General features: G+C 40.3%; 2 protein-coding genes across 3 annotated transcripts; one reads left to right on the top strand and one right to left on the bottom strand.

The window, feature by feature from the left end:
- Nucleotides 1-729: 729 nt before the first annotated feature.
- On the top strand, nucleotides 730-2,958 carry LOC149827679 (vicilin Cor a 11.0101-like). The gene is made up of 5 exons (XM_090018552.1): nucleotides 730-1,312; nucleotides 1,623-1,798; nucleotides 2,018-2,098; nucleotides 2,200-2,478; nucleotides 2,653-2,958. Exons 1-5 carry the CDS (start codon nucleotides 730-732, stop codon nucleotides 2,956-2,958), a joined length of 1,425 nt encoding a protein of 474 aa, XP_089874678.1.
- A 2,664-nt stretch (nucleotides 2,959-5,622) lies between these two features.
- Nucleotides 5,623-9,642, bottom strand: LOC149827678 (protein ALWAYS EARLY 3-like). Of its 2 annotated transcripts, XM_090018207.1 has the most exons (7): nucleotides 9,301-9,642; nucleotides 9,055-9,219; nucleotides 8,333-8,470; nucleotides 8,006-8,209; nucleotides 7,333-7,632; nucleotides 6,731-6,945; nucleotides 5,623-5,757 (listed from the first exon to the last, which is right to left on the bottom strand). In XM_090018207.1, exons 1-6 carry the CDS (start codon nucleotides 9,532-9,534, stop codon nucleotides 6,742-6,744), a joined length of 1,245 nt encoding a protein of 414 aa, XP_089874333.1. In that variant the 5' UTR covers nucleotides 9,535-9,642; the 3' UTR covers nucleotides 5,623-5,757; nucleotides 6,731-6,741. The 2 variants fall into 2 exon arrangements, with proteins under 2 accessions (XP_089874333.1, XP_089874332.1); XM_090018206.1 differs by lacking the exon at nucleotides 5,623-5,757 and having other exon boundaries at nucleotides 6,634-6,945; nucleotides 9,301-9,635.
- Between the last annotated feature and the right edge of the window lie 7,607 nt (nucleotides 9,643-17,249).

Here is a 17,249-nt window from a genome sequence, read left to right as displayed (position 1 = left end):
CAATGATATATATTAGTAAATAAAAAAACTTTTGGAAAAGAAATTACGGTAATCCGGCCACTTAATAACAAATATTAGAGAATGTATGAAAAATTTCTCAAAAAAAAAGATCTCAAAAAATAATATTAGACAGTGTATGAAATGTTTGTTATCAGTAATGGGCAACCTTGTAACAAAGCCACAGTAACGACAAAGGGTTCCACGTCACAGGTGCGCTCCCTCGAGATTTTTTGTCGCGACTCGGTCCCTCCGCGCTCCACGCAGGGTGGCGGACCTGAGTGAACGGAACGGCTTCGACACGCCTCATCTCATCCGGCCTCCCTCCGGAACACGTCGCTCCCCACACGTCCCCCTGCATGCCACCCTCCTTACTCTTTACTCATTCCCCCATCACGCCTATATATTCAAACCCCACTCGCTTCCTCTTTTCCATCACTCCCTGTTAGCCATCCATCCAAAATCTCAGCTCTTTATTAGCGTCCATCTCTCTCTTTCTCTCTCAGGTCCGTCCGTCCCTTTTTCCAGTCCGGTCGTCTCATAGAGACTACCCTTATCTCGTAGCTCTCTCTCTCTCTCTCTCTCATGGCGTCCAGTACTCTTCTGGTCGTCTTCTTACTCATATCCCTTTCCTTTCTTTCATTCTCACCCTCCGTATGGAGCGAACGAGACCCACAAAGCGAGTGCAAGCAACGGTGTCACCGCGAGCTCGGCGACGAGCGAGAGCGCCGCATGTGCGAACGCCGGTGTGAGGAGCGGGGTCAGAGCGGGGAAGGGTGGGAGTCGATCTTCTTACCGGAGCGCGACTCCCACAAGGAGTGCGAGCGGCAGTGCCTCCGGGAGGGCCAGGGCCGGAGCGAGAAGTGGCTCAAGCAGTGCCAGCGCCGATGCGAGGAGGAAGAAGCGGGTACTGGTGGTGGTAGTGGTAGTAGCAGGCAGAACCCGGAGGGGGAGTGCTGGGAGAGCTGCCGGAGGGAGGGCCAAGGCCGAAGCGAGAAGTGGCTGAAGGAGTGCCAGCGCCGCTGCGAGAAGCAGCAGCAGCAGAGGGGCCGGCAGGCCGGCGAAGATGCTGAAGTGACCAAGGAAAAAGGAAAAGGAGAGCAGAAGGAGAATCCTTATGTGTGGAAGAAGGATGAGTTGAAGACCAAGTATATGTCTGAGCACGGATCCTGCGAGATGCTTCCCAACTTCGCAAAGGGATCTGACATTCTCAAGGGGTTAGAGAACTATAGGGTGGAAAAGTTCGTTGCCAACCCCAGCACAGTGTTGGTTCCGCACCATAATAATGCTGATTCCCTCCTCTATGTCTGCAACGGTGAGTGATGGTTTACCATGTTGTTGCTTCTTGTTCATTAAGTTGTCATACTATATTTTCTTTAAGAAGGGATGTTATGTCTTTAGATCCAGTTGTTAGTTTTTTTTTCTTTTCATGGTTTTATTATACAACATAGTGGTAAGATAGGATTGACCACTTTTGGCAATCCTTTTATGTACCGGTCCCTTTTGTATATGTGTTCAATGGTCCATATAGACGAAGGCAAAAGCAAATAAGTGCATGTTTTTTATGGTGTAGTATTATAGTATCTGATGGCTCATGCTATTGCTTCTTGGTGCTAATGGGACAGGCAAAGGAACGATAGGAATAGTGACGGAAGATAAGCAAGAGACGTTCGATGTGAGCGAGGGGGACGTGATGGTCATTCCTTCGGGGACGATGTGCTTTGTTGCAAACACCGACGAGAGGGAGCAGCTCTGCATACTCAAGATATTCCGTACTGTTTCCACTCCCGGGAAAGTCGCGGTATTCCTACCTCTCTCTCTCTCTCTCTCTCTCTCTCTCTCTCTCTCTCTCTCTCTCTCTCTCTATATATATATATATATATATATATATATATATATATATATATATATATATATATATATATATATATATATATATATATGGTTTGGGTGTGTTGTAATAGATATGGAATGCATAGCGAATGCCACTCTTTTAAGATTTGAGAGAATTTTCTTTCAGTCCTTCTTTGGAATCGGAGGAGAAGAGCAGGAGTCATTCTTGCAGAGCTTCAGTTCAGAGATACTGGAAGCTGCTTACAATGTAAACACCTCTCTCTCTCTCTGTCTTTGTGGATGGTATGGTGAATCAGAATTTTACTCAATCGTATGCGTGTCTATTCCTGCTCTCTTTGCCTTAAACAGACAAAAAAAGATCAATTGAGGAGGGTGTTTGGCACTCGCAAGCACGTCATCACCAAGGCGTCGCCCGAGCAAATCCGTGAAATTTCACGCAGCGGATCGAAAGGTGGCTCTCACATTTGGCCATTCTCTACTGAAAGGGATTGTCAGGGACCATACAATCTGCTCAACAAGCGGCCCTGGTTCTCCAACAGACGTGGGCAGATGCACCGAGCTGATCACAATGATTACTCTCCCCTTGGCTACCTCGACATAACCGTCTCCTTCGCCAACCTCACTGCTGTAAGTCCTTTTCTCCTTCTTGAGACCATATATGCGATTCTATGATCAATTCATTCCAAGCATATGATTACTAGTATAAATGTTGGGAGTTATGAACTCTGGTGTGTGAACTCTGTCTATTTTGTTTGGTGAAGCAAGAAACTCATTGAGTTCAATTGCACCATGCTATAATAGGGATCGATGCTGGCTCCATCATACAATTCTAGGGCAACCAAGATCTCCATCGTGACCAAAGGAAAGGGATACATAGAGATGGCATGTCCCCACATAGCAGGAGGCACGCAGCGTGGTGAGGAAGAGAAGCAAGGGACAAGGTACCACAAGGTGAGCTCGGAGGTGGACACAATGAGCGTGATCGTGGAACCAGCAGGGCACCCGGCTACCATCGTGGCTAATGAGGACCTCCACATTGTGTGTTTTGATATCAACGCTCGTGGCAACCACAAATACATGCTCGCAGGTAACGTGTGCACCGATTAATGTTCATTTTGTTAACTCTTTATAAAAATGTTAATTGACCGAACTCTCTCTCTCTCTCTCTCTCTCAGGTAAGAACAATATATACAACAACTTGGAAGGGGTGGCGAGAGAGTTGGCGTTCGGTGTGTCTTCCAAAGAATCACAACAGCTCTTGGGTGCTCAAGAAGAGTCGGTCATCTTGAAAGGGCCAAAGGAGAGGCGTGGAGGAGGAGGAAGCAGAGGTTATGCCGACGCTTAGAGATAATAGTAGGGCGAGGCGCTAAATAATCTCTCTGGAGAAGAGAACTGAGTGTGTAGTTTGGGAACTACTATTGTACATATAAGTAAAAGGAGAGTACTGTAAATGCTTGTCGCTGCTAACTAAATAAGAGCTGCCATGAGATGACCTTTTCTCTGGCATTTTCCCACTTTCATTGGCATTTTTTTGTTTTTCCGATGATCGTCTTTCTTCGAAACTGTTGAAGACGTCCCACTTTAAGCACGTCTGCAATCGTAATCATGACAACACTTTTCTCAAGTTAAAGTGAAACATGAGAAAGTGCAAGCTTGACACCTGAGAATGCTCCTGTTTTTTTCGAGGATTCTCATTCTCAAGAATCCTGTGACAACCGATAATCACAGCTTCTGTGGCTTATCTCGTGATCAAGGAACATGTTTTTTCTTGCCCAAATTAAGGCCCCTCGGATGTTAATAGATCCGATTTGAGTGACGAAATTTGTCTAGTTCAATTGGGTAGAGCACATAACACCCGGTCGATGATCGGACTTAAATCTGGTGTGTGTAGGTCTTACATCTGAATCCAAATTCAAATGCAAACTCGAATTCAAATGCGTTGATTACCCTGTACCTCTGTAACCAATTGGATATTAAGTGTTTTCATGCTTCTTTCGAAATATCTAGCAAATATCTAATTTGATTGGAACCTGTTGAGTTAGATCCATCCTTATTTGGGAGGTCCCACCTCTTGAGTCAAGAATAAGAGGGGGGGGGGGATTTGATCTGAATCCGCCGACCAGGAATTCGATCCAAGATGCGGATTCTTCGGGTACCCGCAAAGTTCCCATTCACCTAGGTTCACCTGCAATATTGCCAGACATGGCCACCGTATTTAGGGCAGGCAATGGGTCAAGTTTGTGTCGGGCACCCGAACCAACCGAATCCAAATATCCAGGTGTGGAAATGGAAATGCTGGCCTGAATATTCTTCGGATTGACCTGAACCCAACCCAAGTAACATCCTGGCCAAGTTTGAGCTATGACTTTTGCCAGAGATCGGCTAAGCCTAACATGCCTTAAATCAAATGAATCAACCATGTAAGTAGATGTTCAAGCAATTTTATTGATCGCGTTCAACTTAAACAAGTCATAAGAAGTAAAGCCTTTTCCCACAAACATACGGTTTTTCGACAATATTAAATTGCCAGATTGTAGCGCAAAGTTGGGGCCCGCCTGTTTGTGCTGTAAAACAAGTAACTCTTTTAAATACTTATCCTTCCTTTAATGAATAGGGTTAGGGCTGTCACTCAAGACCAACTACCTATGCAAAAGATCCAAATCTGAGTCCACTAAGCCTATACATCGATGTTTGAATGTGCCTATATCTCCTACATCTGGCCCATTTACAGCCCTATGGATCAGACAGTGCCTTTTGATCCATCATATTTTGCATCCTAAGGATCTGCTGTCCAGATTTGAAACATTTTGATATCTGGTCTCAAGTATGGATCACATATTATGGGATCCAGATGAATTGATTCCAGTACACATCATTGCTATTCTGTTTTGGATCCAGTAGAAACACCAACAAATTCATACGATGACCTACTTGCAATAGAGATCCATCTAAGCTGATTGTGAACCAAGTGCCGATCTCTAAGGCATACCTTTGATGTGACCGAGATCGTGACACACGAATCACCACATGATTGGACTCCCCATGTACCATATCCGGATCCGAACTATTTTCTGGTCAAAATTCCTTATTATTTTATATATTTTTAGGAAATAATAGTTCGTTCAAACCAACCAATTGACATCCATCTTGGGGACTCCCAAGCATTATTCTTTCTCATGAAAGATGAACTCCAATTAATTTCCTTATTAAAATGAAAATAACATGGTGATGCAAGAGAAGGGAAGATTTTCAGCATGGCAGTTGGTCTTTAATGAAGGCTAAGGAATTCTGTTAAACCAAACGTCACCTCCAAGTGGCGTTTGTTGCTTTGGTAGTTATGTTTCTCACCTACATCTTGATTGGAGGACAAGCATTAACATGAACAATCCTAAAAGATTTAATATGGGGCCACTAGCAAGTTCAAGCTAAAAACAAGCTTGATCCTACCTTGCTGCCATGTGTACTTAATAAAAAATTGAATATCTAGAAAATATGTCAAATAAATAGAAAATTAATATCCCAATAAAATCACAACAAATTAATTCCATTATATCACAAAATTTTTTTTTTGAGAGGAAAGTCGAAAGAATTAAATTGCAGTAAAAGACCTTATAGAGAACAGGGGGATGAGGTATCCGGCCCCTGCTAAACAAAAACAGCAAAGTAAACAGGGGAGAACAGAACGAACTGCTTGAATTGATTTCATTAGATCAGATTGGATGGATAGTAAAACGTTCTCGAGCGAGGATGCTTTCTCTTCAAAAACCTTGATATTTCTTTCTTCCCAAACTCGCCACCATGCCCAGCAGACCCACCACTTCCAAATGCATCGTAGATCAGGTCCCTAAAGCAAGAGGCTGGGTCGACTTGCACTACTAAGTCCAGCCATGCAAATATGAAAAGAACCTGAGAAGAGCAAAACCAGAGCAGATGAGGGGCCGTTTCGAGGTTAACCTGACACATTGGACACCTGCAAGCTACACTGAAGCCGATCTTGCGTGTTGATGATGTTCCCGATTGTGTCCACAGGCCTAACGGGCAGGCTGTGGCCAGGGTTTTTCCAACGGGCTGGCCCAAACCGGGATTCTGGCCGTTGACCGGGCTGGCCCAGTCAGCCTGATCCATTAGCGGGCTGGGCCGGCACATTGCCCAAACACTTCTTAGCCCGTATCAGGAGGTCAAAAGTCAAAACCATAGTGGTGGTTTCACTACGTTAAATTGAAAATAAATAAATAAATCTCTTGCTTGGCTATGTTTGGAAGTCCGTAGTTGGTGTGTTGGAGGTGATTGACGGAATTAGGGGTGTCAATGGGTTAGTTTTGGTTCAGACCCAGGTGAAACCAGACCCAGACCATCCCCAATAAAATAATATTTTTTAATCTTTTTTACATTGAAAAATTAGGAGTTGGGCCCAGGTCTGACATGAAATCTCACAAACCATACCGGGCTCCATATATTAATCGGACCCTTTGCTGTTTGGGAGGTTGACCCAGATTCTAATTGGACTTTATTTATTTCGAAACGCTGACCTTACAGGGTTTGGTACGGCCAGGGTTTGGGTCAAACCCGACCCATTGACACCGCTAAACAGAATCCCCAACACCCACCGCTGTTTGGGAGGTTGTATATGACAAGTCCCACAAGACAGGATGGAATTTCTCAGCCCAAATCCAGCCAGAAACCGATGCTCTTGTCATCTCCCTTAACTTCCTTCTCAACTCCTTAGTAATGTTAGAATATGCACAAGCATCACATCCAAACAACTGTTTTTCAAGAAAGATCTCAAAAAAAATAATTTCTATTTATTATTTGCAGCAAGTGTAAACAACATTCGGTAACCAGGATGCTTGAGAAGGAAAAATGCAAATGTGGTGATTACCATTATTTTATTTACATGGTTGTGAGCATCGTACGAAGCGGAATTGTGTGTTGAGTTGGTATAAGTGCTAATATCTGGTTCTTAACTATCCCCATGAACTGCTGAATCTCCCTGTAAGTCACAAGGTTCTGAGAGCAACATGGCTGCAGGCTTGTCACAGCGGTATCCAATATATGGGCGACCTCTTCTGGTGGATACTGTCTCTCTGTACACATCTGCAGATTTAAATGGAGAAAATGGAAGAAAACCAGATGATATTCAGTGAATACATACACTAGACAGAGATGTAGTATAGATGAAGAAATAAATAAACTGGCTAAACCATCTCTAACAGGAAACAATACTTCCCCAGTATGATAATCAGGTTCAAGTAAAAAGATAATTAAATAATTAGATAATTTAGGCGCAATCTACCTTCTTTTCTCTCATCCTTTTTCAGTACATTCTAAATGCTTACACTAAAAAAATCACATTCTAAATATCAAGAGATGTTTTGAAACTAAAAATAAATGGACAGTTTTTTTGTAAAGAACGTGGTTCACATGCAAAGTCAACTATATTTAAGGTGCATGAATTTTGCTAGATTAGATTCTGCAGCTTACCTGGATCATGAGAAAAGCGGCAACACATGATGAAATAAGCTCTGAAGGGAGTTGCACTCTGCTCCCATCAGAAGAATTGCCTCCTGCTGGATCAGTTGTGTTCACTGCGGCCATCCCTGGTGCATTAGAAATCATTTGATCATGATAAGAAGTAGGGCCCAGGAGATTGTCTGCTGCCGGACAGGAAGATCCTACTGCTGTTACACCAGTATCATGCCTTGTTTGTTTATTGTTGACCAACTCTAGCACTTCACCAATTCTGGTTAAAGCATCATCCCCTTTCTTGAGAGAAGACATTGCCTGAATTTGTAGATATATGCACAATGAGATTAACTGATATCTAGACACTGGACCTCAATGACAACTGAATTTGGTTAAAAAAGTTGATGCCTTGGTTGGTAATCGACTCCTGAGACATCAGGCTAGGGCCTGACTTTGGTCCAAAAAAGGGATGGTTGAGGGAGTTCGAGTACAGCCAGTGTTACATGTAAAAACACCATCAAAGCCTTCTGCCTGCCCTATCTGGTTTTTCAGAAATTCTTCTAATTTTTTTCTTAGTTATTTTCAGGTTTCTAATTTTCCTCCTTTTCTGTATCTGCTATCTACAATTCCATATTCCCATGACGGCAACTGAGCACAAATAGGGTTAATTCCAAGTAGTAACTTCCATTACCTGCATAGCAGCATCAACCATTGTCCGTGCTTTCCTTCTGGAGTTATCAATGATTTCCAACACATGAGATCTTGAATCTTCCGCACGAAAAGCATGTTCATCAGAGCTCAAGGAACTGGGCATCTGTCCCATGTTCTTCATCCATACATTAGAACTATCCTGGTAAGTGTTCCGTTGCCTCAAATAATGAAGTGCAGCTGCTACCTGTAATAAATGTGAAATTTAGGACACAACAAAACTCTGGTAAACCGAGTCTCAAAAATTCAAGGCTCAAAGAACAAATACATAAATTATCAATAATGATAATTCGACTCCTCAGTGACTTACTTGCTCATTTGCATCCCTTAATTGTAACAGTACCATAGCATACTGCTTTTGAAAATGCTCTGAATCCCTGATGGACTCATTTTTACGGTTTCCACCAACTTCCTCATTCATGTGCTTCAGCTCTATCAACAAGGCTTCCTAAAAGATTTAAGACATGCAAATCATACTTTTGAAAGAGCAAATTGACAAAAAAAATGATAAAATGGCTTTAAGGCTATAGTCAATCATTCCACTGTTGCAATGGTTAGAATATCCCTTTCATTATGTTTTTTTTTTATGACGAAGGAAAACCCTCACCGAGAACCAGGTCACTTAATGGGACGGCTCCCTGTGAGGTAAAACTACTGCTGAGTTACCTGTGTTATACACAGGACCTGCACAATTAAATCCCAACTGCTAACTTCTAAATCCAAAAAAAACTGTTAACTGCTAGCAGCAGAATGTAGAAAGAGCGGATACCAACTTATTCTTCAGTGGACTGGTATCTCCAATCTACAATGAGGTTATGTGCCACTTATGACGAATAGGTATGGCATAATATGTAAAAAAATGTTTCCCTAGACTAAGGGAAAAAATGTGATTTACATCCAAAATAAATTAAGTAGAACCATGGAAAGATGAAAAAAAGAGTAAGCTGCAAAAGAACAAATCAATGACTTCCTGAAAGTAAGATGTACAGAAACTATACATAAGGTACACAACAAATCATGAATGTGATTGACCTTTTTATCGAGAGCACGTGTTAGTTCAGTAAGTGCCCTTATATCAGCTTCTGTTGACTCTATTTGTGCAAGAGTACAAGGTTGACTGGATATTGCTTGTTGTGCCGCAGAAGAAACTTCATTTGCAGCAGCTTTTGCTTGCATAATCGCATTGATGTTGTCCATCTGCATCAAATGACATATTTTAGGATGAACTGAGTTCTAGAGTTAAAATATTCAAAGGATCTCAAGCAATGAAATACCAACCTTTGCATGTTTTAACAATGTATTCATAGGATGGCTTGGCCCAACAACATGGCAAGCTTCAACAACTGTCAGCCCCAAATTTTTGCTTCCAACATATTTCGCTGCTTCACCCATCTTCCATTCATTTGCCTTAGTGTCCAAATTAGGCTCATGGAAGTCATCTTTGAAACTGTCCATAGCAACACCCTTTCTTCTAAGAGCTTCAGACATATTGCCTGATGGATTCAGTGGCATGCAATCAATATCCTGAGAAAAGAAAAGGAATTCATGTGGGTCTACTGAGAAGAAATGATACAATCTATCAGATGAAACAATTCAATGCGAGAATCACAATGTCTGGAACAGTAGACCATAATCTTTTCTTCTTTTCTTCTTTTCTTCTTTTCTTCTTTTCTTCTTTTCTTCTTTTCTTCTTTTCTTTTTCTCACACATGCATGATATTAAATGCCAAATCTAGCAAAAGTAGTTGGTTTAAAAAGCAGAGAATGGGGGGCACAAAAAGTTAAAAATATCATATCCTTGTGATGTCTAAAAGAAGGATAAGAAGGGAAATGCCAAAGGCTATAGGACCTTTCTGGTTAAAGTTAAATGTGCGGAGCACTATGGCACAGTTCCAAGTGCATTCAAGATGCATGAAGCCAAACCAAGCAAAATAATAATAAAATTTCAAGTGAAGTTTATTGTACAAACTTAAGATTTGAAGAGAAACTAAGCATGATTGGCGAACCTGGGGATCAGTGTCCTGCCAGGCCTGATTCATGTTGTTTCTTTGCTTATAACAAGAATTGAATTGTGCATGTAAAAGTACAAAAAAATAGAATCACCAGATTGTGCAAAAAATAGACAAACCCTGTAGTCTAAAAGACTACAATTGATGGCTGGATAGAACCAACAAAGCACTTTGTTCTGCTGTTTTGAGAATGGAATGTGTGTTTAAGAATAGTTTGCTTGTTGATGCATAGCAAAAATCTCTACCCTCATTGAGGCAGAATGTTAGGGCCTTTTATTTAGAACGTCAAAAACAATATTTAGAACGAAACTAATACTATGAACTTTGAATTAAACAATCTCACAAGACTGTTATCTACCACACAAACAGCTAACTACACGGATTACTCGATCTAAACACACACACTAAACAAAAATGCACTTCTAATTCAAAGAATGTTTGAAAAACAAATCCCACGACACCATATACTCAACTCAACATGGAACTTCAGCAAACTCAACTTGAATATGATCTAAATGTGGTCTGCTAACCCAGTTTTTCTGCAAAAACCGATCAAAGGCTCAAACTCAAAACGAACCAAGATCGGCTAGAATGGATCTAGCCGATTTATTGGTTTTCAATAAAAACGTTCTTTGATCCAGTCCCAACGCCCAGAATAAATCAAAATAAACTTTTTAAAACAAGTTTTCTGTAAAAAAACATTGTAGAACACGCTGTAAACAAAAATAAACAAATCGGCTAAAAGAACCTCTAGCCGATTTACACGTTTTGCATAAAAACAATAAAAATCGATCCTTGAATCATGAAACAATGAAACAACACCTAGATCTAACGTGCTGGTCGGTGCACGAATGCTATACTAAGGTTGAAACACGAAAAATACAGCAAACACACGGAAAAGAAAACACGAAAACAAGCACACACGATTTGGGTTTTAGCTAGAAGAAAAGGGAGAAGAAGATCTACCTCTAGGGCGATCCGACGATCGTGGGGAAGAAGAGAGCAGACAATGGCCTTGGATTGACGTCCCGAACGGTTCGAAAATGCTGGAATGTCACCACGAACAGGATATCTACAGCTGCAACACGTTGGAGATCCACCAAAGATGGAACGGGTGCCGATTCGCGATCAGAGGGCTTAGAAAACCGGATGGAGGTAGGGCCGGCTCATCTTGTTGGGGTGTTTCGCACTTCCAAGCAAGATTAATGGTCTCCACCTCTGCTACACCTAAAAAAACACAGCAAATGGTGAGAAAACGCAGCAAGGATACTAAAGAAACGAAAAAGAATGGAAAGAGAGATAGAGTAATGCTTGATTTCCAAGCAAAAACCCAATTTTTGATGGAAATGAAGTGGAATGAGAGGTTGGAAGGTGCTGGAGCTAGAATCACTGTAGGAGGCGCCAATCCCAATGCCAAAGACGCCTAGGGTTTGCTGGAAACTATAATTTATACTTTTGATAGTTTTCAGAAACAGGGTTATAAAAATATATTTTACTAGGCGCCACTTTCTGAGGGGTTTTCTGCAAAACTTTTTGAAATGGGTATGGATATGTGTGTGGGTTGGATTTTAGGCTTTTTAAGAATTGATCCAATGTCCAAGTGACCTAATTGGGTCAGATATGGATCTGATCCACCTCGAAATCCGTGCCCAAACACTGAAATAGCCATAACTCTCTCATTTTAACTCCGATTTTTCTGAAATTCAAACCATAACCCCTTATTATCAAAACACATCTAAACATGGGTTTAAAACCTTAAACTTGATACAAAATGCATGAAAAACTTGTTTACATGATGTGCATTTCATGCATCATCATTATCATTGATACCGGGACTTGCAAGAATATGGTGTCCGAGAGTGTTGTGTCCACCTTGAACCTAAAAACAGAAAAACTATCCCAACCTTATAAGATGGCATGGTTCAAGAAAGGAAACGAAGTACCTATCACCCTGCATTGTCTAGTTCGGTTCTCCATGGGGGAGCATTACCATGATGAAGTGTGGTGCGATGTGGCTCCTATGAGTATGTGTCATATCCTTTTTGAACGTCCCTGACAGTTTGACCATAAGACCATCCATGATGGCCGTAGAAATACATACACATTGATCTTTAAGGGTCATAAAATAGTTCTTCTTCCCACCAAGGAGACCGGGTTTTCCCGGCTCGTAGGCCTATTTTACCGATCTTACCTCCTTGAGCTGCCAAAAAATTGGCACCTTTCTCCTATATTTAATGTGTCTGATCTAAATGCTTACTGTAGAGACAAAAAATCATCAGAGCCGACTTCTTCCCAACCAGAGAAGAATGATACAAAGTAGGACTGGGTCCAGTCTACACCAAGTAACCCAGGCAGAGAACCGGGTCTATGCAAGGGGGTTGAAGATCGGACCCATGCAGCAGATCCGATCCAGATCGTGGTACCAAGGCACAAGAGTGAGGCACCCCTGTACACCTATGCCAAACGAGCCCGAACCCGAGTTTCTCAGATCCGGTTTCAACGTGGAGAGCTTCTTAGATCCGACTTCAATGCATAGGTGACATGGATCATGTTTCAGGTCCATTATTGGACCCGAGACCCGGGTCTGCCCATAGCCTTTAAAAACCCTCCTCTAGGGTTTTGTGCAGACAGAATTGATTAAAGATTAAGCAATCGTTCCCTTTCAGCAGTTTTTCCTTTTGTCATTTCCTTTGATTCTATCTTATTTTTTTTTCATTTACTTTTCCATTACGTCCTTGCTTGTTCTATTTTTCCCTATTTGTTATTGCATTCAGCTGTCAATTGATTGATTAATGAAATAAAGCAGTCAACGTGTATTCCATGGTGACCTTTCATTCATATTATCAGTGTATCGCACGACTGAAGTAGTCATGGTGCCCATTTATCTCACATCGAAGCGCCTCATTGCAACAGTATTTGTGGAGTCACTTGTATCGTGATCATTCACACCGCATTTAAAGATCAACGAGATTCCTCCCACTGCATCTTATACCTACATATTCTTCAGTTAGCATACATAATTTTTTCTCCTCTTCTTCCTCTATAGTGTGTGACCTAGTCCACACATCAATACCTGAAAACTATGTCATGTCCAAGGAGCTTATATATGTGCTCCCAAACCTACGAGGATCATTACATGGATTAATACATAATTACTAAATAAAAATAACAAAATCATTATTTCATATCAATCAAATGAAATCAATATTCGTGCCTTCAATAACACTAATATGCTGGTCAGGTTTTTTTCACACTTCACTTAAGTTTGTATACAAGTGTGCAAGTGAAGATGCTCCCTATGAAAATTCATCACTGTGATCCACGTTTTGCAATAATTGCACATATGATGCATGAATCAACTTTCCTCTATTATCGATAAATAAACAGACGCCCAAGAATGCTCTTAACTCCCTCTCTACCCTATGAGTAGCCTTCCCTTCGATATAGGGTATCTTCTTCATAATTCTTTTGATCATGTTGTTGTCATATGCCTTCATCAACCATGACAACTGCAACCTTTCACCTTCAAATACATCCTCAGATGCTCCTAATATGACTCTACATAAGTGCTTCAAATCTCAAAACCGAAGTGAATTCACTAGCTACCCATGGCATTTCAGTTTGGTGATATGTGCCATATCTTCCAAGGTGAAGGTAATTTCAAACTAGAAGATCTTAATCATGTTAGTTGCCGGTTTCATAACTATGCCATAGAATCTATGAGACTATGACAAATTTTTTAGCGTGTCCTTCAAGAATTTTTGATAATGCATTTGATTCAGCCAGTCATTTGATTTCTATGATAGTGTTAAAGAACCATGAATATGCTTGAAACCAGTAGAATTGATGCATAAGGGGTGTTGGATCTTTTGACTCTTGATAATGCAAATCCTGAATCAGTTTAAAATTCATAATGTAATTGAAATATAAACTAAACTAGATATGACAATTTAATGAATGATTATGTATCTAGAATCAACACACACACACACACACACACACACACACACACACACACACACGCACACACACGCACACACACACACACACACACACACACATATATTGATCACAAACATCTTACATATATAATTTCTAAAGAAACTACATGTTCACAAGAATTGGACCTTTGCCGATACAACATCTTCCTTATAGCATGCACTTGCTCTTCCAATGTCACATCTTCCACCTCCACATACTCCTCAATATCCTCTTGTACACTCTCCAACCAGGGTCTTCTCATTTTTCTGAGTTACCTCGTCTGCAGTCTGCAGAGGGGCCCTCACTCTTTTTCTCACCACCTGATCAATTCCCCCTCATATCTTCATCCTTGTTACCTCAAATGTTGATTTGACTAAGAAGCCTTCCGCCAGTTGAAACCTTAGATGATCAAGGCTCCATGGTGACCAATTTTTCACATTGATTATTTCTTTTATTGATACTAGAATACAAAGGACAAATTCTACGTACCAATAATTGGGGGCTTGACTGCTATTAATTTGCTCCTAAACTTTAATGGCTCTCAAACTCTAATATATGACCTTTTTAGAATTTGGTGGGACAAGGTTCACAAGAAGACCTTCTAGGCACCAAGGGTCAAACCAAAATTTTACCCTTACCCCCCCTTTCTAATCTTCTATCTAAATCTCTCCAAAATGAGCGCTACCCCATGCTTAACTCATCTCCACCCAATGGAGCCTCTTCCATTACAATTGGGAACCCATAGTGATTCCTCCTTTAAATATTTCAGTTTGATCAACTGCACCCATAGAGTTTTCACTTGATTTGCAATCTTCCAAGCTAATTTAGAAAGACAAACAATATTAATCTCCTTTAGATTGTGAATGCCAAGGCCTCCTTCCTTTCGAGGCTTATAAAGCTTCTCCCAACAAGTTGTGGATGATACTTTCCATGGATTTAGTAATATTCAATGAAGGAAAAATTATCTCATCTAATATAGAAGAAAGGATTAAAGAACTGACCTTATCAACACCACTCTAACTGCCATTGAGAGTTGTTTCTCATTCCACATTTTCATCTTGTTTTGAAACCTTGAAATGAGAGAATCACACATTATCCTTTTCATTTGCCTCTTAAAAATTAGCAGACCTTAGTAAGAGGGTGCTCTTTGATCTTCCAACCACTCCAATTGGAAATGGTAACTGCTTTGTTATGGGATAAGTTGCAAGGGAGAAATTTAGTTTTCTCTTTATAAATTTGCAATCCAGATGTTGCCTCGAATGATCCCATGCTTTTAAGAAAAATAGGCATTGATTGTTTGTTGTCCTGTAAGAACACTTGTAACACCCCAAAATATTAAACTAAAAAAAATATAGATTTTTTTTTAAATTACAACAGAATTGCTTACAAAAATTTGGTTAAATATTTCAGGCGAGTTACAATACTGCATCATCTACATAAAATGAGTGATGCCATTGAAATTCTTTGAAAAATGCATGAAAGATGTGCCCCTTTAATACTGAGAGGTTGAGGTGTCTCATTACTTTCTCCATGACAAGCAAAAGAGATAAGGCGACACTGGGTCTCCATATCTAATACCTCTACTCTCCCAAAATTGTTTAGTGACCTCTCTATTCAAAATCACTGCATAGAAAGGAGTTCGTATGCATTTTATGATCTTATCAGACCATCCTCTATTAAAGCCAAAAAACCCAGAGTGTGCTAAAAAAGTTTCATTCGATCTTGTCATATGCTTTTGCAAGATCCATTTTAAAGATCATTCATTTCTTCTTGTTAGGGAACATTGAATACACCAATTCATGAGACAAGAGAACACTTTTTTGGATGCTCATCCCCTTTAAGAAGGCTTGTTGGTTGTGACAATTCAATATCTCGTTCATTCCATTGACCATAATCTTAGATATGATCTTTTAGACAAAGTGGCATAACCCAATATGACGAAATTGCTTAATCTATTTGCTCCCACTACTTTGGGAATGAGAGTTGTGTGAGTACAATTTATTCTTCTATGAAGTTTTCTTGTCTTTATGGATATTATAGCATCTCTCCTTATAATATGTCAATATTTCTGAAAAAAATAATCCCAAGAACTCATTTGAGCCTAGGGCACTATTGACATCCAATTTGAAAACTACCTTCTTTATTTCCTCATTAGTTACTTCTTGGACAAGCATCATATTCTCTTCTTTGTTGACCCTAGGATTTTGCTCCCTCGTGAGATGGTCCATGTTGATATCTACTTCTAGAAGAGGGAAGAGAAGTATCAAACTGCCTCTACTTTAATCTCTAGTAAAGAATGAATCATAGAATCATCTTCCAGAGTGAGAGGTAATATGGTTTCTCATGATGTTTCTATTGTAAAAGGAGTAAAATAAAGTAATGTTATAATTCTCTTCTATCCACTAGCATCTGGCTTTTTGTTTTCACAGATTCCTCTATTTCATAAAGGAGTTGAAGGTCATCTTTCAATTGAAGCTCCTTAACTATACTTTTGTGATCCCCTTTCTCCATTTGTGCTTGACATGTCTCATGATCTGCATAAATGGATTTCCTTCTTGTTGGGATGGAGCCTATGAACGACTTAACCCACACAATTAACTTTCTTTTTGTGGCATCTAGGCAGGCTATACAAACATAATGGCACATCCCCGTACCTCCGAAGCCCAACTATCACTAATGACATGTTCACAATCTTTCCTGAGGACCCAACAATTAAAAGTTTAAATGATGGGGATGGACTACAAGAGAGAAAGACATATATATGAATCCCATTATGGCATGAAATCACCCTAAGAATGAGTTTACCTTTAGTGTTAAGAAATCATTGTATCCAATGGTCGTTAACCCAACATTTGTCCAAATAACAAGCTCAGAAGGGAAGTCCTTTTTCTTGATTGTGCCATGTTATTGCCGAATTAGGAATCTGGATCTCTATTAACCCACATGATACAATCATATAATTAAATACTCCATTATCCATATGTCCAACTCTGGAACTTATTCATTCTGTAGAAGAACATGTAGTGTTCCAATTCCTCGAAACAATCCATGGATTGTCATGAGGATGTTGCATTAACTATTGTCACAATTCCTGCTATCACTTCATTACGCCCTTATATGCCCATCACTTCTACAACCTCATTAGGAAGGCCTACAATCACTGTCATTTGTATTAAGCACAACCTCCAACTTGACTCCACACTTATTCCATACACACATTATTATGCTACTATCTACT

This window comes from Nuphar pumila, chromosome 10 (assembly GCF_984573655.1).
Source record: "Nuphar pumila chromosome 10, dmNupPumi1.hap1.1, whole genome shotgun sequence".
In the NCBI taxonomy this organism is placed as follows: domain Eukaryota; kingdom Viridiplantae; phylum Streptophyta; class Magnoliopsida; order Nymphaeales; family Nymphaeaceae; genus Nuphar; species Nuphar pumila.
This window is presented reverse-complemented; position numbering and strand designations above follow the sequence as displayed.

Coding starts and splice junctions, on each gene's coding strand:
- LOC149827679 (XM_090018552.1), top strand. CDS start 730: ATGTGCGAACGCCGGTGTGAGGAGCGGGGTCAGAGCGGGGAAGGGTGG. Junction 1,799..2,017: donor CCACTCCCGGGAAAGTCGCG/GTATTCCTACCT, acceptor ATTTTCTTTCAG/TCCTTCTTTGGAATCGGAGG. Junction 2,099..2,199: donor TACTGGAAGCTGCTTACAAT/GTAAACACCTCT, acceptor TGCCTTAAACAG/ACAAAAAAAGATCAATTGAG.
- LOC149827678 (XM_090018207.1), bottom strand. CDS start 9,534: ATGCCACTGAATCCATCAGGCAATATGTCTGAAGCTCTTAGAAGAAAG. Junction 8,471..9,054: donor CACGTGCTCTCGATAAAAAG/GTCAATCACATT, acceptor TAAATCTTTTAG/GAAGCCTTGTTGATAGAGCT. Junction 8,210..8,332: donor TAAGGGATGCAAATGAGCAA/GTAAGTCACTGA, acceptor CATTTATTACAG/GTAGCAGCTGCACTTCATTA.